This window comes from Euprymna scolopes, chromosome 32, assembly GCF_053919585.1.
Source record: "Euprymna scolopes isolate OS-2025 chromosome 32, ASM5391958v1, whole genome shotgun sequence".
Classification (NCBI taxonomy): Eukaryota; Metazoa; Mollusca; class Cephalopoda; order Sepiida; family Sepiolidae; genus Euprymna; species Euprymna scolopes.
Genome location: NC_136513.1, coordinates 69,220,505 through 69,247,549, shown reverse-complemented (window position 1 = coordinate 69,247,549; position 27,045 = coordinate 69,220,505). Strand labels below are relative to the sequence as shown.

General features: G+C 30.9%; 1 protein-coding gene across 1 annotated transcript in view; it reads right to left on the bottom strand.

Moving 5' to 3' along the window:
* The window catches only part of LOC145256416 (rho guanine nucleotide exchange factor 39-like), a 100,835-nt gene that overhangs the window by 2,312 nt on the left and 71,478 nt on the right, over positions 1-27,045 (bottom strand). The window contains exons 11-12 of the mRNA XM_080115292.1: positions 25,940-26,140; positions 3,512-3,744 (exon numbers count right to left, since the gene is read on the bottom strand). Coding sequence (XP_079971418.1) covers positions 3,512-3,744; positions 25,940-26,140 — 434 coding nt within the window. The remainder of the gene's footprint in view (positions 1-3,511; positions 3,745-25,939; positions 26,141-27,045) is intronic.

Sequence of the window (27,045 nt, the reverse complement as noted above, 5' to 3'; positions counted from 1 at the left end):
CAAGAATCTTGATGCCAGCAAGAAAATTTGCCCAGACAACTTTCCAGTCATCATATTTAAGAATGTGCTGATGAAATTTGCTCCTATCATTAAAAAATGGTTTAATAGTTACTTAAAGGAAAACTTTATTATTCTACTCAGTACTAAAAAATGCTGGCAATCGGTCTTCTGCATCATAGTACAGACTGATTATTCTCCTCTGCATCATGAGTAAGTTTTTGAAACAATGATAAATCAAGAAATTGTTAACTATCTCAGCAAAATATATTTAATGACATGCAATCAATCTTCACAGCTATCAAATCCTTTTCCACTGATAAAAGATCTATAAAAGTAGTTGTTCATGAATAGAAGTTTGAAGCAAATAGTATCAATGCTGACATACCTCAGGATCCATTCTCAACCCAACCATCTTTCTGATCTACATTAATGATCATCTAAATCATATTCTGAGGTCATTTGTTGATGCAGACAACACAATTGTCTATGGCAGCACCATAAAGAACACTGGTGATCACGATCTTGCTGATAGTAATTATTTTCAATCATCTCATAATATTCTTCATCTTTTTAATCAAAATCATTCAATCTTTTTTTTTTTTTTTTTTGGACCACGTTCATCCCTAACAAGGCATATAACCACTTGAATGTAAGTGGCTACTATTTGAGACCGTGTCTAGGAAAGATTAACAAGATGTTGGTTTACATTACATTTAAACTTCTGCATATCAGTACAGTCAGGGAAGCAGGTAAGAGGAAGGGAATTCTAAAGTCTAGCTGTTCAAGGGAAGAAACTACTAGAGTAGAAAGCTTTCTGGCATTTAGGGACCTCAACAGTGAAGGGGTGAGATTTTGTTGCTAAGCGGGTTTGTTGGGATATGTACGTCGAGGGGGCACAAGTGCAATGAGTTCATCAGAATACATTCCATTGAAATATTTATAAAACAGGCACAGAGATGCAACACTACAGTGATGGGACAGGGGTTGGAGCTTAGTTGACAAAGTGGGATATATTTGATTGAAGACTCTTTTTGGACTCTATCCAAGAGGGAGAGGCCAGTGGCAGATGAACCAACACAGATGTGGCAACAATACTTCATCCATGGGCGAATGGTGGCCTTGTAGGATACTCTCAGGTTTGACTAGTTTTCTAGCTTGATAGAGGGAATCCACCTTCTTCGCAGCAGCCTTCACAATGTCTTCAATGTATTTGTTCCAGTTCAAAGATCCCCATTAATCTTTATCCTTCAGTGGCTTTTCACCTTGATAATTGGTAACTCATTAGTAATAAAAACAATTTTTTAATAATAAAATGTTTTCATGTTATCTCAAGGTGAACATTTTAATATCATTCGATATTTCAGGCTTGTTCAAATTTCCTGTTGTTATTTGTCATCTTTGACAATTTATCAAACGCAAATAGCTATTAAGAATTTTAATACATATATATATATATATATATATCTTAATGTATTTGCATATTATAGCAATTTAAAAAATGTGTATCACTAAAACGATTTTCAAATAAGAGAAAAATATAGAATCATTATCAGCATTTGAAAGCGTTAACAATGCAAAATCAATCTATATATTAATATCGTAGAACCTTTAATGTACATACGTACGTGTCATGGTTTCCAGATGATAAATTATTGGGAAATCTTATTAAAATCGAGGATAGAAAGTGATAATATACTACGAACATTAAATTAATACATAGATACACTAATTTAATATTTGTAGTATGTTATTACCTTCTATCCTCCCTTTCAATAAATAGGATCTACGCAATGTAAAAAACGCAATGTGAAAAAATGTTTTCTTTTTAAATGATGTCGCTGTTTGGCCATACGTTTTGAAGAAAATGTGTTTTAATTTTATGTTTATTTTCTTAGCAAAACCTTATTATCCTGTATTAATGGCCTCCTTGGCATGATTTCTCAGAAAATTTGTTCTAAAAATTGTAATATAAAAATAGTTTTGAAATATTTAATAATTTATTAGTACCTTTAACATAAATACGTGTCATTGTTTATTTTAAAAAATAATTAACTCAGAGTAAGTTAAATGTCTTCTTATTCTATAAAAATATTTTTAATTAAAAATAATTATCGAAGCAAAATCAACAATTATTTCTACTGCCGCTGTGGAATTCTCACATCTATGTATCTTTGGCAATTGAGTTATTTTTATATTAATCGGAAATGCAAAAGCATAACATGATTAAGTTTTTAAAGTGTTCTTTTTTATTTAATTAAAAAATTACATCCATCAGAATGCATTTCTGTTTCTTTGTAAACAAGGAAGTCATTTTAATCTTTTGTTCATAGTTGAAAGAAAGAATGAATTAAAAAAATTGAAATGGATTTGGAAGCATTTAAACTATCAAGTAAAAAATCAGTTTTGGCTTTAAAATTCTCAGCAAGTCTTTATTTAAATAAAAGATTGAAAGTTTTGGAAGCTATTTACATTCAATCATTTCATAAAGATCCAAACAACATTTATACTTTAACAAAACATTACAGTTTTATAATATTTGACTTTAACTAATAATTTAATGACCAAACTATACTGTAATAATTAAATTTAACTGTGAAACATAATTTGGAAAAAAACAGCTAAAAGGGGGGGGGGGTAAAAGACTCGTAGGCAACTTTAGATACAGTCAATATTTAAACATAATTAAAGTCATAAAACACCCTTTTTTGATAAACTCCTTCAATTGACTTTCACTCCAGACTTGAAATGGAAGACTTATTCAAATCTGTTGCTAAGGTCACTGGAAAAATGGTTGGATCATTCTACTACTCCAGAAAGTCTCTCAATCCTGATGTAATCCTCTACCTGTATAAGAGCAAGGTACATCCTAAGATTGAATACCATTGTCATATATGAGAATGTATTGCTCTGAGCACTCTTTTTTGCCTTGACAGTGTAGAAAACCGACTTCGCAATCTAGTAAGGAATGATGTGACTCTTTGCAGAAAAAAAACATTCACAGCAAGAACTCACCACAGCAATGAATTCTTTTTTCTCCTAATGCAAACAAATACTTGTTAAACCATCCTCTTGTAAAATCAACTTCTTTGCCCATTCCACTCTCCGATTACAATCATATCATGATATTAATCATCCAATTGAAAAGTTTTTTTATTGGTTCAGTTGAGAGATGAAATATCCACAGAAAAATTTGTGAACAAGTCAACAGCACTGGATTCCAAGCAGAATCCCAACCAGAGATGTTCATTGCAGGCTTAGATCAAAGAATGCTCCACTATGCTACAATTGTATTCATGCACAAATATTTAATACAGAAAATAAAATCAGTTTGCTTATAAGACACTGACTTGTTTCTTAACTATTTCAGCCATAATGTCAACTTATTACACCATCAAGATTTACATCATGGAAATAACAATCATTAAATACCCAATATTGTAACCATAAGTGCTGAGGGGTAATTTGTGGATTTCTACAACAGAAATAGAAACAAGAAAAATGTATAACTTACTGAGAATTAGACAACCTATAATTTAAAGTCTGCCTATTGTCGTCATGGTTTCGTGGTGATGTGTTGCGGGTACAGGTAGGCGTGTCTAACATGTCTGTACTTTGACTCAGACGGCTATTTCTGTGGCGGGCCAAAAAGTTTGAGGCGACTGGTTCAATTTCAAGATCATCCAATAAACCCTCATCAACCAACATAAAGGAATCTTCCGGCTTTGAAGGAGATACTGCCAAACACTGAAATAATATTTTTTTTAAAATGTATAAAAATAAAATATTTCAGTTTTGATAGAACAAAAAGGTTTTCACTGAAGAATAAAAACAAGTTAGAAAAGAAATTTGGGGTTTTGGTAAAATGGAACATCAGGAAAAGTGGCTCCCATTTAGAACCCCGGTTTGACTCCAGTTGTATGCACATGCCCCTGCTTATTGGCCGCCCCACAAGGGCAGAGTTAAACAGATGATCAGATTATAAAAAATAAAAATTCTCTTAGTCTAGAAGGAACTCTCCTTGACCAACCAAGAACAGAACAGATGAAGTGTAGTATTAGAAGAGATACTTTGAATTATTGGTTATAAAGTAAAATTACAATTTAATAAATTCGACATAAATTCCAATCAAAAGTCCAAAGATCCACGCAGTATTCACACATCATTGTTATAATTCATTTAAATTGGGTGACGTAATTTTTATTTCTTTCTAACATATGGCGTTTTCTTTTCTTAATGAGGTTTCAGAAAATGACATTTTTGGTTGGATGATTAATCTAATGTTAAGTTTTTGAGTGAGTGAAAAATTGAATGCACGTGCACATGAAAACAAACATGGCGACCAGCGAAAACAATATGGAATACATTGGATAATATCATTACCCTTATATTAATAAATGAAAATTCCTTTAAATATATTTGGTTGGTTTGATTGTTTTTGTTTTACGGCATATCAACCTTTTTCGGGTTATTTAATGCCGAATCCAGTGATTCAGAAGAAAAAACTTTTAATAGAATACATTTGTTTTTTTAAGTCAGTTTCTATTTAACCCATAGTTGGGACCCTAACAGGTACTACCACTCCGGGTCAGAGTAGACCTCGGAGCAATGGCAATTAAAGGGTGGATCCACACTCCCCAAAGGCCACAAGCTGGGTCCTCACCATCGGATATAGTTTAAGGTCATATCCAGGACCATACTTTATATAAGAAGGGTGTGTGTGTTCTCATAGAGCATTTGAATATGGCGGATCGATTTACTAGAACATCGTATTCGAAACTAAGCACCCCTACAAATATTGGAATTTTATTTCTTTGATAATATGGTAGATTAGTGTCCAAATGATAATAATCCGTTAAAAAAAATTGAAAAAGGATGAAAAGGAAAAAACATAAGGAGGGAGTGTGTATTGTACAGGTCCACCATAATTTTTTTTTCTTTTAACAGCCTTAAAAATATTAGAAAATAATAATTGATTAATATTTAACAGTGAGATCTTTTCAAGGCAAATCTTTAAGAAAAAAAGGTAAAATTTTTACTTGGTTTCCACCTTAACATTTTCCTTTAAAATGACAACTTTTATAAGTTTTCAGGTATGCTAAAAATTAATAAAATTGTGAAACTCTATTTGTCAGTTGCGGTTTCATTTATATGCGCGTTTACACATAGTTTCTTAGGATTGTATTTACTTATACACTCATGTATACCAAGATGGCCACCAGCGATAAGATAAGAACTTATATTGCTTAATATGTGGAAAACTACTTATTTGCAGAAGATTTAAATGCAATATTCGTTTTTTAGCATACTCAAAAACCTTCAAGGAAAATGTTAAGGTAGAAATCAAGTAAAACTTTACCAAAATTAATAATAATAATTTATAAAAAGAAAAGAAATATTGACTCTTGGACAACACTGAGTAAATATAGTAAATGAATAGAATAAAAATTGATAGACTGAACCTATCGAGAGGTGGGTATTCTTCCAGTGTTTTTACATGTTTGGATAAACATCAGAGAGATTTGTGTTTTAACAATGCTGTCACTATCACACCTTCCATTAATCTAATAATAGGATATAATGGTAAGCATTTTTGAAATGTAGACGCCATCAGCAATAAAGCAGCAAGTCTCATCCAACAGTGAATAACCCCCCCCCCCCCCGATGAGGAAGGAAGAACGTGCACAGATTTACGAACCACCAACGCCATGATCCATTTTTCTACTTGACCACAATTTACTTTCTGTTTTCTTTTAAAAAGAATTTTCTCCATCAATATGGGCCAAACTTGGACATATTGTCATAAAAAAAACAACAACAAAAATACAAGCGAGTGGCTTAAATAAAGGAAAGGATAACTCTGCAAACTTCAATGAATCATGAATAATTTGTTCAGAAAAAAAGGGCCGTAAATCAAGACCTCCTTGTTAGGGGAAGGGGCTGAGGGGTGATATAAGGGATAGAGTAATACAGGTCCAGCCAAGTGGCTTGACATTCTACAGTAAATGTCAATGTCATTCTAATACAGGACACCATTATACAGAGACAGATAAAATAGACTAGGAATTTGGAAGCCTGGGGAGATGGAGGGAGATAAATATGTGTCCCACCATGCATGTAAAAACAGGCAGCTTTAACGACATTACCCCCAATATGTAATGCGTTTGCGAGGAGAAGTGTATTATTTATCCAAATTATTTTCGAATGAAGAAACCATAAAACAAGTTCTCTGTTCATCTTTAACCATAAATATTTGATATACTTTCAAGCATTAAATCATATATAACAACAAGCCTTATCTACCCGGCATTGCCTGGGATTCATTTTTACTTTACAGATTTCTTTCAATTATTATTTTTTTTTTTTAACTAACTCTTTTTTTTCGTAACACTTTTTTTTAAATTGATCTTGAAACCTAAATTTCATTATCACAGCATCATTTGATTATTAAAATATTACTTAAACCAAATTGTTATAAAATTATAACTACTTGTATTAATGGAACGTTTAAATTTCTATTTATAAAATAATTGAATGTAAATAGTTCACGAAACTTTCACTCGTTTAATTAATTGAGGATATTTTTAAAGAAACTTAATCCAGTTTAAATAACTTTCTTTGGTAGTTTGAATGCTTTCAAATTCTTTTTAAACTTTCAAGGGGTCACTAAGTAATTTACTTCTTTTTTCAACAATTAACAAAAGATTAAAATAGCTAACTTAAATGAAATTGCAGCACTAACCTTAGACAGGTTTAACCGGCTTCCTTTGAAGGAGGAAGTTCCGTGGGAGTATGAAATTCACAAAGGGTCCTCAGTCGCATGTATATCTCCACTAGAGGAGCTGAGGGCGTTACGTTTTTGCAGCTCTTGCAGGGAGGTGTCAATGTCCTCTTACATACAGCACTTGATATTCCCAAATTGGTCACCCATTTGGTACTGACCAGTACCAAGGTTGCTTAACTTTGGTGATCTAACAAGAACCAGCAACATGATTATGCCGTATGTGATGTGCTTACAAAGAAACTGAAATACATTCTAGTGGATTTCATTTCAGAATTAAATTATTATTTTTAAATAAGATTTTTACGTCTGTTTCAGTACTTTATGCTATGATATTTTTACATCAATTGATAATCGGTCCTGGATATGACCTAAAACTATATCCGATGGTGAGGCCCCACCTTGCGGGCTTTGGGGAGTGTGGAGCCACCCTTTAATTGCCATTGCTCCCAGGTCCCCTCTGACCCGGAGTGGTAGTACCTGTTAGGGTCCCAACTATGGGTTAAATAGAATCTGACTTTAAAAAAAATATATACTCCATTAAAAATCGTTCCTCAAAATAACTAGATTCGGCATTAAATAACCTGAAAAAGGTTGATATGCCGTAAAACAAAAAACAACCCACCAAAATCAATTGATAATCATAATAGTAAATAAAAGAATAATAATGTGTAAGTTACGCAGAGGTGAGAAATACACACACGAGAAGTGGTTACACAATTTTTTATGCAGATATATTTAACATTATATTATTTTTCAATTAAAATTGCGAAATTATTTGTAAACAACTACTGATAAAAATACACTCGGATAATAAAGGGATAAATAACTAAATATAAATTACAACACTGTTTAAGCAATATGATAATATATGGAAGGGAAACTTGGCCAATGAGAGTTGAGGACATGCATTGCATGGAGAGAAATGATATCGGAATGATAAGACGGATAGGTAATGTGATTCTTTAAAGACAAGTTTTGATCTGATGACCTCAGAGGCAGATTAAATCTGAACAAAATCGAGAGATGTGCAGAAACAGTAGATTTTCAAGGAGTTCTTGGGTTAAAAAAAAAAAATGACTCCTGCACCACCACTGAGAATTGAAACCAAAAAGTTTAGTTTCCGATTTACTTTTTCCTTTGACATTAATGCCTGGGCTATGAAGACATGTTTGCTGCAAGGCTAAAAATTAAAACATAAACCAATAGCTATTATGCTACACATGCTTATTAGTAATGCCGTCGTTCGACCTTCACCTGGTAAATTTCATTTCTTTAATTTTCACATTTTTGCACCGATTTTCCCCTGCTAAAACCCAAATATAAAGTTTTGCATTGGTTTGATTATCCTATATATTAAGTTTCATATCTGTAGGCCAAAAGCTAACACACAAATTTATTAGGCAAAATTTTTTAAACAAATATATATACGCATACATAAATATATATAGAAAGAGGTTTGTGTTTACCTTTTTAAGCAAATATTACGCAAATATAAATCATGTAGAATATCTGCATGAATATAATTACACATAATAGTTAACTAAAGATGATATAAGAAAACCAAAAAAAAACTAATATGGAATTTATTAAAATGAATATTAAAAAGAATATGCAAATTAGTTAGATCTTTTGCAGTTGAATGCAATTCCTTGACCCATATATAATAAAGTTATTTTTTCTTTTTAAATAAATAGAAAAAAAGGTTTTTAATATGAATATCAATACACAACGAACCCAAATTTATAGGAGTATAGATATATATATATATATATATATATATATATATATATATATATATGTGTGTGTATGTATGCCTGCACACACAGCACTAACATAAGTTCAACATGAAAAACATGATTTTTTTTACTTAATGATTTATTTATAATTCTTGCTATTCACATTGCAAGAAAAAAAATGCACTTTTGTCAGATTTTGTGTAAGCAAAGCAATTTCTATGGCATCCATTTTTTGCTAATAAATGAACGTAGAAGAATCTCATAAATAAAAATATTCATTTGGGAGTTGCTGTTTTTCTCTGCTTTCCATTTCTCTTGACTAAAACATTTTATTTTGTATATCACATAGATGATAACACACACGCGCGCACACACACGTCTGTTTTTGTTTTTTTCTTTTTCTCTCACTTTGTCAGTGTGTTTGTATATGTATGCTTTTGTGTTCAACAAAAAACAAATCTTTTCTGTTTACAAAAATATAAGTCATGATGATTTATTGCTAGTGAATCATTTTAACCTCCACTCTGACCTCTGACGAAAGAATAAGTGCTAACTGCCATTTCTTTATTCTCATATCTTTTAGAAAACAAAACAAAATAAAATCTGTTATATGAATATTATTATTTTGATATGTTTTTACAGACCACGATCAACAATCACCAGATTATTAATGTAAACATTCTATCAATATGAAAGGTTTATTAGACAAAAGGAGTTGATGGCAAAATTACTAATCTTTATATAAAGTTAGATGTGTGTGTGTATATGTTTACATATTTGTATATGCAGGATTCACTCCTAAACTAAGTAACAGATCTTTATGAATTTTAGAACACAGCTGCCAGATGTTAAAAATAATATGGACCATATTTAGTTTGAGTTTTATGAAAAGGGTACAAAGAAGGGAGTAGATGCCTTTCATAAAATTCAGATACCTCCAATTTTTTAAAATTTCAACAATAGGTGTTAAATATCAATTAATAAATATTTCTCAAAGTGTCAGTTTCTTTGGAGTATTTATTTTAAAGGCGTTTTACAAGACATAATATGAGCACAACTTTTGATTTAAAAATTCAAATATTTCAGATTTGCATTAAATTTGACTTGTATTCATTTGACTAATTATGCAAGATTCTCTGAATTTCAATTTCTTAAGAATTTTAGACATTTTAGACTAGAATTATAATGGATTTGAGTCAAAATTGGAATACAAGCACAAGTTTTAGAAGTATTTTCTCTTGACTTTAGTCTTTGTGAGAGGCCATAAAAGTGGTGCAAAACTGTTCTATTCAGAAAATTCATTTTACTCATCCTGGAACAGATATTTTTCCTATACTGCTATATAAAGCAAATTAAATTTTGTGTGTGTGTCCAAGATAATCTAAGAAACTAAAAAACTAACACATTCTCATTCGGTATTTCCCTGGTCAAATTTGAAAAAAAATTATCACCGTAAAGTTTATATGAACAAAGACTTTTGCAAACGTAAAACTAAAGATTAATAATGTTTGTATTGTTTTGATTGTTTCGACAATTATTCTCATCCTGGGTGTTACTGGTACAACATTTCAGTCAATAAAACCTTCGACCTTCATCAGGTGTAGACTCCATGTTTTTTTCCAAGGAAAAGGGGGGTTAACTCTGTATTGCAAGAAATCAGACCTTGGTTTTGAGGCTGTGTTCATAAATTATAAAAAAAGGTCAATTTTCAGGGGTCTGGCGGCAACGGTAAAAATATGTTTTGATCAGCAGTCAAAGTTAGAATATTGACTGAAGAAAAGAATGAACCCAGCAAAGGAAGGGTCAAAGTAGCAGTGAAATATTTACTATAAATCAAGGGCTTCGATGAGCTTTGGAAACAAATACTTGGAGCAATTAACACACGCGCGCGCGTAATGAAACGTAAACAATCCAAAGGACAAAAATATGAAAACTAACCTGCGTGCATGTAATCAAATGTAAACAATTTACAGGAAAGAAATATATATAAAAAAAAAAGAGACGAAAGAAAGGACACATTTCAAAGGACATTCAGTGAGTTTTTCAACCAAAACGTTCATCTCTCTTACATCTCTCTTACCTTAGAACCTGTATCTAATTAAGCAGACGATTTCTTGCTTTTATTGTGACCATTGACTGTTGATGATATATTTTTCTCTCGGTAGAATTTGAATCATTAAATCATTTCATTTAGTTAGACATATTTAATTTTCTTTCCTTGAATTGAATTTTATTTATTTTTTTATATAAATAAAAATTTGTTAATTTTTCGACGATACTTGTCCTCATTATTTCTTATGTGATATCGTTGTCCAGTACATTTCATTTTATTGTTGTCTTCGAGACAATTATCCCATTCCCATAACAACGCATTATCAAGGAACCTAGGAAACTTTATTTTTTTTATATATTTCATTACGTTATTTTTTTTTAACTTTGTAAATCATTAGTCTATATTGGATCCAATATAATATAATAATACAAAATCTGCATTAATCAAAATATCATATTTAAGCATACTTTACGACCGGGTAATGCCAGGCAGCCTGCTGATTATATATATATATATATATATATATATATATATATATATATATATATATATATATATATATATACACACTAGCAGTTCAGCCAAGTTTTGCTTGGGCCCTATGTACTGTTCATAATTTGCCCTACGTGTGAATACACTTTATGTAAAATTTCAAATATTCTTCTTATTTTGCCTTGGTTCTTCTATCATATTTCGAGAAAGATCTCTTTGTCAGATATTTATTTGATTTTGGTTTAAATGAGCTTCTGTAAACATGTAAACAGTAACAGTCTTGCAGCAAACAATAGCCTGGAACGTGTTAATTAGCATTTTATATTATTTAATATAATTAAGTTTTTTTTTTTTTAATATATATTTTATATTGAGGAAATTATTATATGTTCATTTGTACCTGCACTTATAAATGATTTGTATTTAAACATAATTATTGTATATTAATTTATTTGTTTGTTTATGTTTCTGGGTTCTAGTTGAGAGATGGTTAGAACAATAGATCAGCTCATTAAGTAGTCTCCCTTTATTAATTAACTTAAATTCAAAATCTATTGTTCTAACCGTCTCTCAAGTAACAGAAATATACTCTCGGTGGGCATTCAGAGTTGGCAGTCAGACAAAGTATTCAACAACAGGAAGTTGGAAGTTGACCACTTTTTCATAATTCCATAAATAGTTAAATAACTTTAATTTTCTTATAGAGGCTTTATAATTACAATATTTTAAAATAAATATTAACAATTATTTTATACGGACAATAGTGCTTCATGCTTATGCACTCATGAGTATAGGAAATGATGATTACTGTTTGTCGGGAGATTGAGTAAAAACCAATCTTTTTTTAAGATTAAAAACATAATTTATATCCTTAATTTGTTAAATAAACCATCGTAACACATTCTGGATCTGTCTGATTAAATTAATTATTAAATCATAGACGCCTTCTAGTAATGAAACGAAAACATCAAACGGCCTGAATTATCTCCTTTAGCTGTTATAGGAAATAAAAATCGACCCAGTTTCCAACAGAATTAACTAATAGCAATTAACAATATAATTGGATTATCTTCCTTCATAATTGTCTTTGGAAACGATATGAAGATATATTCAAGTAGAACGGCAATAAATTTTGAAACATTAAATAATAAATAATAATAAATAGATTAGAATACCTTACTCAAAATGTTATACAAGGATTCATATATATATAATACAGCCTTTTTATTTATTCTCATATTCAATTAAACTGTAAACCTAACACGGTCTTAAATCTAAGTACTATAATATTGAAAATCTGTAAACATTACTTGCCACAAATACGAAACTAAAATTAACCGTAACGTTATTGCAAGGCCATACTATAAATATAGAAATAAAAATTAAAAAATTCTTTTTATAAAAAAATTAATTATTGGGAAATAAAGAAACAGCGAGATCTAATTTAGGAACTCAACGAATGGGATATATAAAAAATGTTTTTTAAATGGCTTAGGGTTTTCTGTGAAAACTTCTTATGATTCTGTTCTTAAATAAGGATACGAAAATTAGGCGATATATTAATATTTAAATGGGCTTTTCCATAACTACAGCAAAGGTAAATGTTTCTCGCATGCTTTTCCCGTTAAGGGAATTTTTTCCATTTTTTTTCTTTCTCTTCAAAAATGCTACATTGTCAAAAGTGTGTTTATTCATAAAGTCTGAAGAAATGCTGGTTTTAGAAAATTTTCAGACGATATAATGTTTGAAATTGTTCGACTGGACATGGAAACAATTGTAACGTAAAATGAAATACACTTTTTGTTGCCATCAACACCTTTTTTGAAGTCTTGATTTTGCTTTCACAGTATATAAATGCTCAATTATGAAATATGATAATTTTGCAGCTTACTCCTTAAGTCAACTCTTTTTGGCTTAAAACTCATTGGTATATGAAAATTTACTGAATTACACAAACTCAGTATATATATATATATATATATAAATGTTAAAAGCCCACATATGCTTCTATAATAGTGATTTCAAGGTTATGAGGGCTTTTTAAAGCATGAGCACAATTTTATCTTTTTGTCTTTAATATTTTTTTTTCCCATTCTATGGAAATCAGGCGCGAACACAGACCCTATAATTTTATTATACCATATTTCTTCAAACTGAAACATAATTATAAAAGTATACTTACACAAATAGATATTAAAAGCCTTTATTAAAGTTTGTGGCATATTTTAATTCTATGGATGCCAGGTGCTAACACAGACCCCACCATTTTTATATACCCTGTTCAAGCTGAACCATACCTATCAAAGTATTCTTATCCGCATCTATATCAAAAACCCTTGCACAAGTTTTTTTTTAGTTTTTTTATTTCCATTCTTTGGGGACCAGGCGCGTATGCAAACCCCACAATTTTAATAAACCACTCCTGCTCAACATGAAAAATACCCATTTTTGCTCCTTGATATCTCTTCTGTATGTGATCAGTTTTGTATAATATTAAACCATATAGGAGGCTATTCGTGTACAGACACAAACACACACGGCATTCAGCTTTATATATATATATATATATATATATATATATATATATATATATATATAATAAAGAAAAGATATGAGATTTTGGTATCCAAATATTTGAATACCAAAATCTCAAATCCTTCCTTTGTTTTCAACCCTTATTTTTTTTATCTATGTCCCTCAAATAGATAAATCTTTAATTAGCAATACCAGAAACCATAACTTTCAGCACTGGACAAGGCACACACTGCTACTTAATTTGACATTCATTTTAAATCAGTAATAAGTACATTTCTCCTACCTCCATCAAAATAAAACTTATATAACTGGATTCACAATAAAATTCACTTTAAAATGGCATTTTAATATTTCTGTTGTGACTTGTATATTCAAAGAAATCGCTATTTAAATCCGATTATTAATGACGAAACATGCCAGCATAGCGTGCCCACTGGTGGTAGATCACTTTTTGCAAATAAGTGGTCGGGGTGTGTTCACATAAAAACTCAAAGCAGAAGTTGTTCCCATCAACAACGTTTATAGTTTTTTAGCTGATTAGAGAAAAGAATTATCTTTGAACACAAAGTTAGACTATCTCAAATTTTACACTTTGCAGTAAAAACATAAGTAAAGATAGAAACTGTTCAAACGCTATTTAATAGCGAAAATATTAATTTCTTTTGTCCTAAAATTTGAACAGAATTTGATAAAAACATGCATGAGTCGATATAAATAGTGACAAATGCATTTAAATATGAGAATTGTTGTGCGTCGTGATATGCACAAAATATTTGTAAGCAAAACGTTCGTCAACTAACTTACAGACATAAAGCATTCATTTTATTTTTGTTATTACTAAGAAAGCATAAGTTTTTAATTATGGAAAGGAAAAGAATATTTTTAAAAATAAATACTTTGAAAAAGAATAATCGACAATGACCACACTTTTAAATGAGTTAAAACGCACAAACCACTTATCCAGTTAAGTAAAAGAATAACTTTTATTGGGTTTGTTTTACAATCCACAGAGGTATGAAAAAAGTGACCAAAAAGCAAATATATAACAAATAAATTTTACCAATTTAATAGCGAATATATTAATTTTTGTTCTAAAATTTGAAAAGAATTGAATAAAATCTTTTTATGCACGAATCGATAGAAGTAGTAATGAACGCATATAAACATGAGATTTTTTGTGTGTCGGGTTAGTGCGCACAAAAATCTGTAAACTAACTTATGAGCATAAAATATTCGTTTTATTTTTGTTATTTAGAAAACATAAGTTTTTAATTATGGAAAGGAAAAGAATATTTTAAAAAAATAAATTCTTTGAAAAAGAATAATCGACAATGACCACACTTTTAAATGAGTTAAAACACAAACCACTTATCTAGTTAAGTAAAAGAATAACTTTTATTGGGTTTGTTTTACAATTCACAGAGGTATGAAAACTACCTACCTCGATAAAGTTTTGGTGTTGTAAATGTTTATTCTGTTGAAAAAATAAGTAGTGTCAAGCGTTACATGAGAACAAGAAAAAATGGCTGCAATGTCTCTTGAAGACTTGACTCTGATTTAAAAATAAAAAATTATACAAAAGTGGTAGAAACTCACCTCATAATTGTCACGGGTACTTGAAGCCGTTAAAATTAAATTTAATTATTCTAATTTGTTTAATGTACTTGAAAACATAATTATAATTGTAATCTGTACAAAATTTCCTTTCATTTGATATGCTACAAGCCATATTTTGTTAATAATTTCTTGGGATTGTGTCATGGATTTCCTGGTTGCCATCTTGGATTTTTTCACAGTGTGATGATCACAAATGATAAAATCCATCAGAATAATATTTTGCATGATGATAAAGCCTTACCTCCCGTTTTTTAACTGTTCCTATGATGCTTCTACTTAAAGCTATTAAAATCAAATTTAATTATGCTAATTGTTGATGATTTATTTGAATCATATTGTGGTGGCCATCTTGAATTTCCTGGTCGCCATCTTGGATTTTTCATAATGTGATAATAATAGATGATAATGTCCATCAGAATAATACTTTCTATGATGATAAAGCCTTACTTATGATTTTTTTTAGCTGCTTTTATAATGTTTTCTACTTAAAGCCATTAAAATGAAACTGAAATATGCTAATTAGCCGTAAGTTACCAAGTGAGATGGTTATAAATAAAGCCACCTGAATCTTTATGGTATTATGATAATATATTCAAAATTTCATCATAAAATGAGTTAAAATACACAAGCCGCTTATCCAGTTAAGTAAAAGAATAACTTTTATTGGGTTTGTTTTACAATTCACAGAGGTATGAAAAAGCGGTAAAAAAACATAACAAATAAATATTACCAAAGGTAAATAACTCTTCTACCTACCTCGATAAACACTTAAATACTTAAAAAGATCTGAAGATACAGCTTTTTAAAGATGGGTTAGTCTGAAAATTGTGCAAATTTCCTACCATTTTCAGTCACAAGTTTATGTGCTTTTGAATAGGACTGACTTAAGGCAAAATGTCCAGTGAACCACACAGTTTTTGATACTTTGAATGGACATAATTCCAGTCCTAATGGGCCGATTAAAAAAAAAGACCAAAGATAATATTTCTTTGTTTTTTATTTTCTTTTTAATAATGCTTGATTTGATTTTATTCGATCTAAAGAAAAAAAATGGTGTGGTATTGCTACTTTAATATATTTTCTATGTATGTGCTGAATAGGAAAATTATTTCAAATCATATTTAATATTTTGCTAATGACTTTTCCTCTGAGGAGATGAGCCTACATCAAAAATCCATGGGTTAAGGAAATTAGTTAGAATTATATTCTTTGTTCAAGCAATAAATTTTTGTATTGAAAAATTATATTTTTCTGAATTAAGTTTTAATTTTATTTTGCTCTATCTAGTATATTGAGCTATTCCTTTTTTGGCTGGGATTGTCTTATATAAAATATTTCCTCCCAAAAATATTTTGTAAGACTTGATACTACAGGATTCAATATTCTGCGATCCTATTCACCTCAGTATTCTAATATATATAATCAAAAATATGTTTATAAAAATTTATAAATAAAAACAACAAACTCATGGATTACTGGCATGGATATTCAATGTTATCAGAGAAATGGATAGCAAAATATAATAAAAAGAAAAATGCTTTGTAATTTCTTTTTTCAAAAACTCTCTACCCAATTAGCTGTACCCATCGCTCTCTCTCTCTCTATCTCACTATTTCTTTCTCTCTTTCTTGTGCACTATCTTGCCTAGGGTTTCTCTTTCATTCTTTCTGCCTTCCTCTCAAATATTACAGTGAAAAGTTAGAAATTTGGAAATAAATTTTTAAGTATAATTTATAAAAATTTGTATTATTTCAAAATTTCTCTTCCCTACAACCTTTTTCCCACAGAAGATATGTTGTGAGCCTATCTCTGCTCTATTATTATTTTCATGGCAAGTGCTTATCTGAGCTCCAATCTATGATCCCCCACTTGCCAAACTTTCGCAAAAACACACAAATAGCTACAACTACCATCAACAATTTCTCTCTCTCCCTCTCTCTCTCTCTCTCTGCCTAAATCTAAACACAAATTCTACAAACACAGCTTCTTTCCTAAAACTGTCTGCTGGATTTCTGATCGATTACAGTATGGTAACCTTCAAGTCCAATGTAAACAAGTTCTTGTTGAACCGTCCCCTTAAATAATCAAATTCTACCCAACTTAAACCATGAACAATTACTACACTACCACCTTACATTCAGTAACACTTATCCCCAAGTGGCCTTCAAATCTGGATTGTAAAAAAACTCTTCCTCTCTATTTGTAAAAACATTGTTAAGTCTGATCTATATAAATTCATTTTATTTTAAAATGATCTTTCTTTCCCCATGTGTTGCTGTCTCCTAATTTTGTGAAAGGATAAGCCCTGTATTAATAAATAAACACGTATAAAAAATGCCACAATTTTTATTTAAATATGATGAATAAAAATTTGTATTATTTTGCAATAAGTATCTGTCGATCATCCCTTCTCTCCCTATTTGTAAGCTGTATTTGTCAAAGCATTTGATAAATAAAGTAGCTTACATAATCAGGAAGTTTGTAACAATAAAATAAAAACTAAACATTTTATGGAAATAATTTTACTGATTGTAAAAATTTGGTTAAATTAAACCTCTAAAATATCATACAAATATGATAGGGCCAACAAGACAAACATAAGGCGAGTACTAGTTTTCCTTACTATTTTCCACTTAACTATTGGCATTTTATTATTGATTAAGAACCAAAAATATTAACCAAGTAATGCTTTATTTTTTAAATTTCTATGATTGAAAGAACATTTGTAGAAAAGATTTTTCTTTAAAAATATTTCCTTTGCTACTTATAGAAAATCTATTTCTGTCTGATTTTCTTTAGTTGTAATAATTGCAAGGTATTCTAAAGAAGATAAAAAAACATTTTTATTATAGGGAGTAATCATTGCATTTTAATAATTACAAGTATCTTTTTCAGTTTTCTTTGTATTGTTTAAGTTACACCTTGTTCTTAAGTGATTATTATTTCTAGTATTACTTTTTAATATTTTGTTATGCTTTTTAATAATTTTTCTAGATTTCACTACAATTGTAACTCAATTGAACTTTAATTTTGTTAAATGTCTTATGAAGAATATTATTTTGTGAAAGTGTAGATTAATTAAGTTTAGAAATTTATGGCCTAGTGTAGATTCTACCATTTAGTGAAATGGAGGTGTAAACCAAGTTATTTTCCTATTTCTTTTTCTGGATCTATTATTAAATGTTTCAAGTTTATTGCATTTAATGTTGGTCTTTTTATAACCACTATCCTTTAATACTTTATTATATAAACCCTTATGTTCAATGAAAATTTCTTTTGAGGAGTTATTACTGATTTGTTTTTTAATAGATTTGGTATATGTTTGAAAGTGGGTGAACATAAATGAGATTTGCACTAACTTTTTAGTATAGTTTGTAGATTTACTTATTTGATATTACATGTTCTTTCTACCTTAAAGCTATTTCATTTGTTTAATTATTGTTTTAGTAATTTTTTTCACATTTAATGTCATTAAAATTTCTAACAAACCATTATCTCTGTAGAGACATATGCTTTCCACATTGATATTAATGGTAAGATTATATAAAATATGAAGACTTACTAAATCCAATACCTAGCTGAGTCTAAAAACCTATTGACTCATCAAAAGAGCCAATCTGGTTGCTTTGTGTTCACTATTCATTTTTATTAAGAACAGTTGATCTATTCCTCCTAATTATATTAATTTCCTCTTTTGAGATGTTGGAAAGGACCTTAACAAAGTTCATAATACTCTCAAAACAGTCTTTTTATAATGGATAAACAAATAAATATCTTTGTTTTCAATTTTTTAACAACATTTTATGTGCACAGTGTTTATCAATTGATTCAAGTACTTTCGAGTTGTCAGTTTATTCTTTAATATTTTTACTAATTTTTTCAGTCACTTATTTACTTGCATTAATGAGTCTTGTAGAGATTTTTTAATGGGAATCTTGGAATAATGGAATCTTTTCATACAACAGAAGATTTTTTTCTTTTTTTTATGCAATCTGGATGTGAGCTCACTTTAGAAGAACTATATGCAATAAAATTCTGTTTTAAAGTTGGGAAAAATGCCACAAAAATGTATTGAATGCTTCAGACTGCTTTTGGACTATCTTGCATTAACAGAGCATCAGTTTTGAGTGGCATAAGAGATTCAAGGAAGGTAGGGAGTCTGTGAGGGATAATGAGAAGTGTGGGAAGAGTAAAGAAGTCAGAACATCGGAGCTGATTGGCCAAAGAAAGAATTTCATGGATAAGGATTGTTATATGTCTATAGAGACAATAAGTGCAAAGTTTGATGTCAGTGTGGGAACTGTACACATATTTATTCACAAAAAACTGAAGATGCAGAAGACTTGCACAAAGTATGTCCCAAGGGTTCTCAGAGAAGATCAGAAAGACGTTATGATAGCAGGGAGATGATCAAGCTGATCAATTAATATCCCACAGTTCTTGATGCTTTAGTAACCTGCAATAAAAGCTGGATCTACTGCTATGATCTAGACACCAAGAGACAGAGTTCCCAGTGGAAATATGCTGGCTTTTTCAATCCCAAAAAGGCCAGACAGAGCAAACCCACCCAGAAACTTATGATGATCCCTTTTTTCGACAACACGGGTATGATTTACATGCACTCAGTTCCCATTGTGCAGACAGTCAATAAGGAATACCCTGTTTAGATTTTAAGGGAGTCTAAGAAGAGATTCCGTTTTCAAATCAGGTCAGTGGTATTCCCACCAGGACAATGCACTAGTCCACAACTCCATACTTGTCACAGACTATTTAACCAAGATGGACATCAAGAAAGTTCCTCACCCTCACTATAGTCCAAACCTTGCTCTCTGTGACTTTTGGTTATTCCCTAAGCTCAAGGAAAACCTTAGAGGCTGTCGTAATGAGACAAATGAGGACATAAAAGAGGTTGTAATGCAGTCATTAACATGCTCACACAAGAGGATTTCTATGGGTCCTTTCAGAAGTTGTTGGAACAGTACAAGTGCATTGCAGCTGGAGGAGATCACTTCAGAGGGAAGTAGAGTTTTATGTATGTATTATCAATATTATAATTTGTAGGAATAGAAAATGTCTTTTGAAAAGGAAATAACTTTTTTATAAGAACAAAATTTTCGGCTTTCTTCAGTATGAATGATGGATATGTGAGTGTACGGTGGTGGTAGTAGCAAAAGAGGAAAGACTATATAGCCATGGTGATGAAGAAATGCTTACATGAGACCATCCCAGCATTTTCAGATTTAAAACAGTCATCAACTTAGGCGGCTTTTCTCCAAAACCAAATCTGTCATAAAATGTTGACGTGTATATACATGCATACACGCACATGTAAGCACACATATACATAAACTTACATGCATATATGTATGCACACGCATGAACACACATAAAACTCTTGAATGCATACTGGAGAGAACTTAGATGGCTACCAGACACTGTCCCTAAGGTCTCTCTGTACAGGGGTTTGTTAGAAGAACCCGGCATGAGGATACTTTTCCCCACAAGTAAACACTGACTAAATATTCAAAACCACATAGTATTTCCGGTCCAAATAAAATATTTTCCAACTAACCAACACTGGCTTTTATGAGGAATGGTGCACTTTCTTTAATTAATGTTGTCTATAGTAACAACACTAAGCTGGATACTCCATTAAATATATGTCTGTTTAAATACGTTTGTTTTTTACATTAAAAACTTACTTTGTTTTTTACTTTGTCCTTGTGGGGAAACAAGCAAATAGCAAAGTTTTTTATAAAAAATAAACATTATAAAAACATTTCTAAATAAAGTTATGTCTTTTATTATTAATTATTGTGCCATTTTATTACAATTGCCTCAGTCTAGAAGGATTTCTCTTTCACTAACCGCAGACAGGAAAGTGTCCTCATAGTAATCAATAATAAAATGCATTATTTAAAAATGTTTTTGTAACTTTTAGTTTTTACTAGCCTGGGTGCCCGGCATTGCCCAGGTGTTTGGAGGTGTGTGTTGACCAAAAAAAAAAAAAAGTGGTAGTAGGCAGGCGGGCTCGGACCTGTACCACGAAGGAGGAAAAGAATGTGAGAAAAAAAACCTGACGTCTTTGCCGTTGTTCGCCAAACCATAAGTGACAAAGGTTTAAATTAAGGCTAGTCAATCGAAATGAGGGGATGACTTTCAAAAATATTGGTGAAAAAAGCGACCATTCTCTGTGGAAAAGTGCCCAGTTGAGGGTGAATTAATTAAGTTTTATAGCCAATTTTTCTATATTTGTCGTCCGAAGGGTCGAGCTTCAAAACGATTCCAATCTTGTGAAAATCTGTCGCCTTTATCAAAAGTTTTAGGCTGAAATACAAACATACATGCATACATTTAAACAGACAGGTGAGATTTATATTATAGATATTTTAAAAAATGCCATTTACTTGCCTCCCCACAAGGGAAAAGTTAAACACAAGGTAAGTTTTTAATGTAAAGAAGAAAACATATGTAAACAATATATATTTAAATAAATTGATTTTTGTGCAGAGATGATGTCACACAATTTGAAAAAGGTATTTTCTGAGTGTCTTTCATGCTACAGGAATTCTTTCAGATACGATTCTAAGTAAAATCTACAATCGAACATTAATAAACCATCCTAAATTCTCAATTATTATGTTTGTTTTAATCTAGGGAAAATCTTCTTCTCACAAAATGTTTGGTTAATGATATAACTCGTTTTTTGTTTTTTTGTTTTTTTTAAATAAAAATATCAACCCAGAATGCCTCATTTATAGCGAGCTTGTTCCTTCCAAAATGAGACACCATTGACCTAAACAATGCCTGCCATTAAAATGTTTGCTTTAACAGGTGTTTCCTTATTTTAAAAAAAACAGTTTGGTTTAAGTAGTTTTATTATAAAGTTTTATAAATATATTCTAAAAAAAAAAATGCACTCTACATAAAAAATAAATGTTGGCTGCAAAAATTTGAGCAAAGCATGTGCAAAGGTCAAGGTCAAACTGATGTTGACAGAAATCTGTCCTTCTTTGCCTCATGTCATTTGGAGTCCTTATTCCCTTCTGGTTCAAAATATTTAATTAGTCGATTAGAGAGGGGGAAATTAATGTTCCTAACTTTTTACTAACCCAGTGTTTGAGAGGTAAAGGAGATTTAATGGAATATTCAAATATCGATGCATTTCATATAAAGATCAATCATTATACCATAAGAAGGGACCTCTTGATTTCTGAGAACTTTGAAGTAAAATAAAACAAAGGGAAATGTATGTACACACACACACACACATATTAGTGGCCTGGCAAGGTCACAGGGGAGACAACCAAGCAAAAGAAAACCTAAACAATATCCATCCTAAAGTGGCAACATTAAAGCTGGCTTGCCCGGACACTATATATACAAATGTAGGCAAATTTGGGCATATTTTATTGGTTTGAAAATATAGGTTCTTTTTTACCAGTTGTCATAAAATTTTAACGATAGAATAGTATTATAATCTTCAAAAAGCCTGCAAATTTTCATGTAGTTTCGTCCCATAGGACCAAAGATATGAGCATTCAATATTCAATTTGGATATGAGTATATATATATATATATATATATATATATATATATATATATATATATATATATGAATAAAAAAGAATGCGAAAAGTATAAAAGCTTATAACTTTTCTTTATTCGTTTTTAATTGGTGACGTGCAGGAATACAAAATAATAATATTATGAAAAAAAATTTAAAAAACTTTTTTTTATATAACTTTATATATATATATATATATATATATATATAATATAAAGCTGAATATCTGTGTGTGTGTGTGTGTGTCTGGTCACGAATAGGCTCCTATATGGTTGACTATTTTAAAAAATTGATTACATATAATGATAGGATATGTATCGAGGATCAGGAATGGGTATGTTTGATCTGGCAGAATGGTGGTTCATAAAAATTGTGGGGTCTGCGTTCACGCCTTGCCCCCAAAGTATGGAAATAAAAAATGAAAAAAATCGTTTACAAGTGTTTTTGATACAGATGTACATAAGAATACTTTGATAAGTATGTTTCAACTAAAATAGGGATGGTATAATAAAATTGTGGGGTCTGCGTTCGCACCTGTACTCCATGGAAATATGGCACAAAATTTAACAAAGACTTTTCATATCTATTTGCATAAGTATACTTGATAATTATGTTTCAGTTTGAAGAAATATGGTATAATAAATTATGGGGTTTATCTATTTTATTTTTATTTTCATCATATTTTGCTTTGGTTTTGATACCCCCAAATTCGAAGCTATCTCTTTAAAACCCTTCTATTTCATAACCTATCATACTTTCATAAATCAGAGTCCATTTTCTGTAGGCTGTTTTTGAACCCAGTCAACGACGGGTACTTTTGCTAGTATATATACACACACACACATCACCTTTTTTGACAATTTTATGAGTTCAAAATCTCAGCGAATATTGATTAGAATTTTACAAATGAAGGATCACTGGAAAGCTAATGACCTGAATTGTGTAGTGGGCTATGTGACATTTGCCATTTAGGAGATCATCAATTATATCCAGAGCCTATTTTTGGCACTTTTTTACAGCCTTAAAATGTTTTAATCAGTCATTTATTTTCCTAGTTTTGCATATGAATTACAAAATATCTGATATTTCCCCAAAACCTCTGGCCTTGATGGAGGAGAGACTAAAACTTGCTTCTATGGTTTCAAATGATCTGAAATAACAGTAAGGAGAGACTTGATTCCAAATACTTCTCATGTTATATCTCCCCTTTTTGGTTTTCATACATAAAGTACATTTCAGTGTATAAGGCTTATTGATTTTGGAGATATTCATAACCATACCCTATTTCCAAAAAAGGGGAGATATAACATGAGAAATATTTGGAATCAAGTCTACCCTTGATGCTGAGGAAATATATATATGCCGCTCCCCATTTGGGGATATCAAATTGGTCAAAGGGAAAATTATTCCCAACTCACATTTAGGTAAAAATGTACTTTCGTATAAATAATTGAATTCATTCAAAAAGTATCGCAAAAACAAAAACAAAATAACATCTACGTAAATTGTGATATATCCAAACAGTCCTGCGAGATGATCCATGAAGTCCCAATTTCGAATTTCGCTAGATTCAGCCACTCTGATGAGTCATAGATGACGAAACACATGTCAGTGGATAATCATATTTTAAAAACAATATATATGCTGCTCCCTACTTGGGGTACCAAATTGGTAAAAGGGAAAATTATTCCCAACTCGCATTTAGGTAAAAAATGCACTTACGTATAAATAATTGAATTCATTCAAAACATATTGCAAAAACAAAGACAAATAAAATAACATATTATATATATATATATATATATATATATATATATATATATATATATATAGAGAGAGAGAGAGAGAGAGAGAGAGAGAGAGAGAGAGAGAGAAGGAGACAAAGAGAGAAAGTGGGAGATGATAAGGCAAGATAGATGAATAGATAGGTTACATAGAAAGTTTTGAGCAAACCAAAGAGTAGCACGACTTAAAGTTATAAAATGATAATGGGGGAGGGGAGATGGGTAACGTCGTCTTTGCTTGCCTAGATTATATATGCAACCACTCATACACACATGTGTGCATGTAGGCGTACATAGGGAATAGTAAAACACTAAGTATATGAAAGTGAAAATAGTAAGTAAATTAAAATATGATGAAAGTTTTTTTTTAAATTGAAAAATAAAAAACAAGTGAAAGCATTTGAAAAGCAAAAAACAAAAAAAAAATTGCCAATGAAAGACAATTAGTTATTCTCCCATAGCACTAAATCACTCTCATCCCCACCCCCACCATAGGAACATGTTTTGAGTCAGTTTGTGTTTTTATAAAAATGAATAGTCATTGAGCAGTTCCAAACATTTGTTTAGATCCGAGATTTGGGTGTTGAGTTTCACAATGAGTTTCTTTTCAGACTTTCTTCTCTGTTGTTGTATCCTAAAGTCGGAGACTATGAGAATGCATTTGAGGCTGTCTATGGATGGATTGGGAGATTGACTGCTATATATTATGACTTACCCTCAATGGAGGGAGGGACAGCACATGATGATATCAGAAGCAACAACTCATGAAATCTTGCCGAAGTTGCTATCACTCTTATGACCATACTGAGTTCATAATCATCACCTCGACTTAGCATATCTCCTAGATAGCATAAATAGTCTACTACCTCCACAATATTTTCATCTAGTGCTATCTTTGTTCCGACTAACTGTCAATAAGATGCACTTCTCCCATGCATCTTCTATTCTTGAAGTTGGGATTCGGAGTTAACTTAACCTTCAGGTCACTGACCTGTTTATAACCACACAATTAGCACAGGTTACACTGTATTGCATTGCTTCTAACATCCTTCTGGCACACAGAACAAGGATGCTGATTAAAGTCTCTTTGCGATTGTAGACCAAAACCACACATGACCATTTTGGTTTTAGGCAAGTTCACCTTTAAACCCTTAAGCTCCAGACCATATTTCCATATTTCCAATTTAACTTAATTCATTTTTTTAATCCATAATATTCCATGCAAAAAAAAACTTGCAAATGTGTATAAATTCAAATTTTATTTCATGATGTTCTAAAATGCAGTATTTCTAATAACAAAAAAATTAAAAAAACAAAAAAACTGTGATCAATGAATAAAGAATCTTTTCATTAAAAACTAATGCGTCTACTTACTTCTCCAGCTGAGAGATGTTGAGCCTCCTCTTCCCATTTCCTCCTGAATGAACTATCAAGGTTCATATCCTGCTCGTGGAGAATAGAACTTTCTGTCTGGATTGGAACCTGATCAGTTTGTTCTTCTGTTAAAGAAGAATTCTCTAGAGGCTTTGGAGATGCATTCTCATCACGAAAAAGTTGTAAAGTGTGTTGCAAGTTCTGAAAAAAACACAAAAATTATCATCAACTTGGGAAATCAAAATTCAACATCATCGTTATCATATTTGGTTGAGTGCATTTTACACGTTAACATGTGTTGGATGTTTTTTTAGAAATTCACTTCCAAACTAACCTTTACTCTTTCTCTAAAATCCAATGTTCATAACTTTCTCCCATATTTTCCTTGGTCTTCCCTGCCAATTGATCTTGCTATCTCAACTGTTCTCCATCTAACCCAAGAACTTACATCTATTCTTTCAATGTGACCAAACCAACAAAGTCTCCTGTTCTGCATGTATCTCCTTATACTCTAGAGATTTAATCTTCCTTTGAGGTCATCAGATCTAAGCCTATAACGGAATGCCAGGATCCTATGAAGAAATTAAAGTAATTAATATATTAATATACATTTTGGAACTCGCACTGAAAGAAAAAAATTACTTTTTTTCGTACAGAAATGGATATTATTTGTATTTTATGAGACATTGTTTTTTTAGTTAGAATCATTGAAATGTGAAGGTACAGTGGTCAGAGGAATGTTAGAGGTCAGCTCAACTGTTGGGGTTGTCATAATTTGAAAACTGAGTTTATGCAGAGATAATCTAGACCAAAAGATGCCGTGAGAATGCATGGCTTAAATTGCAACCAGCAACATTGAAAGCCGGGAAAGTGATTGACAAGTAGGGTGGACTCTGTGAGTGGACAACCAAACAGATCGCTTGCTAGCTGGGGCAAGTAGAATTTATCTGACCACTGCTCAGTGACTTTGCTTTGATATATAAAGTGTGACTGAGCAGAGATTATTCAGTTTGAGTTGAAGTGGAAGAAGTTAAGAGTGGGAAAATTGCCTTTTGCCCCCAATTTCCATCCTTGAAGAAGAAAAGCTTTTCACCTCAGCTATCCAC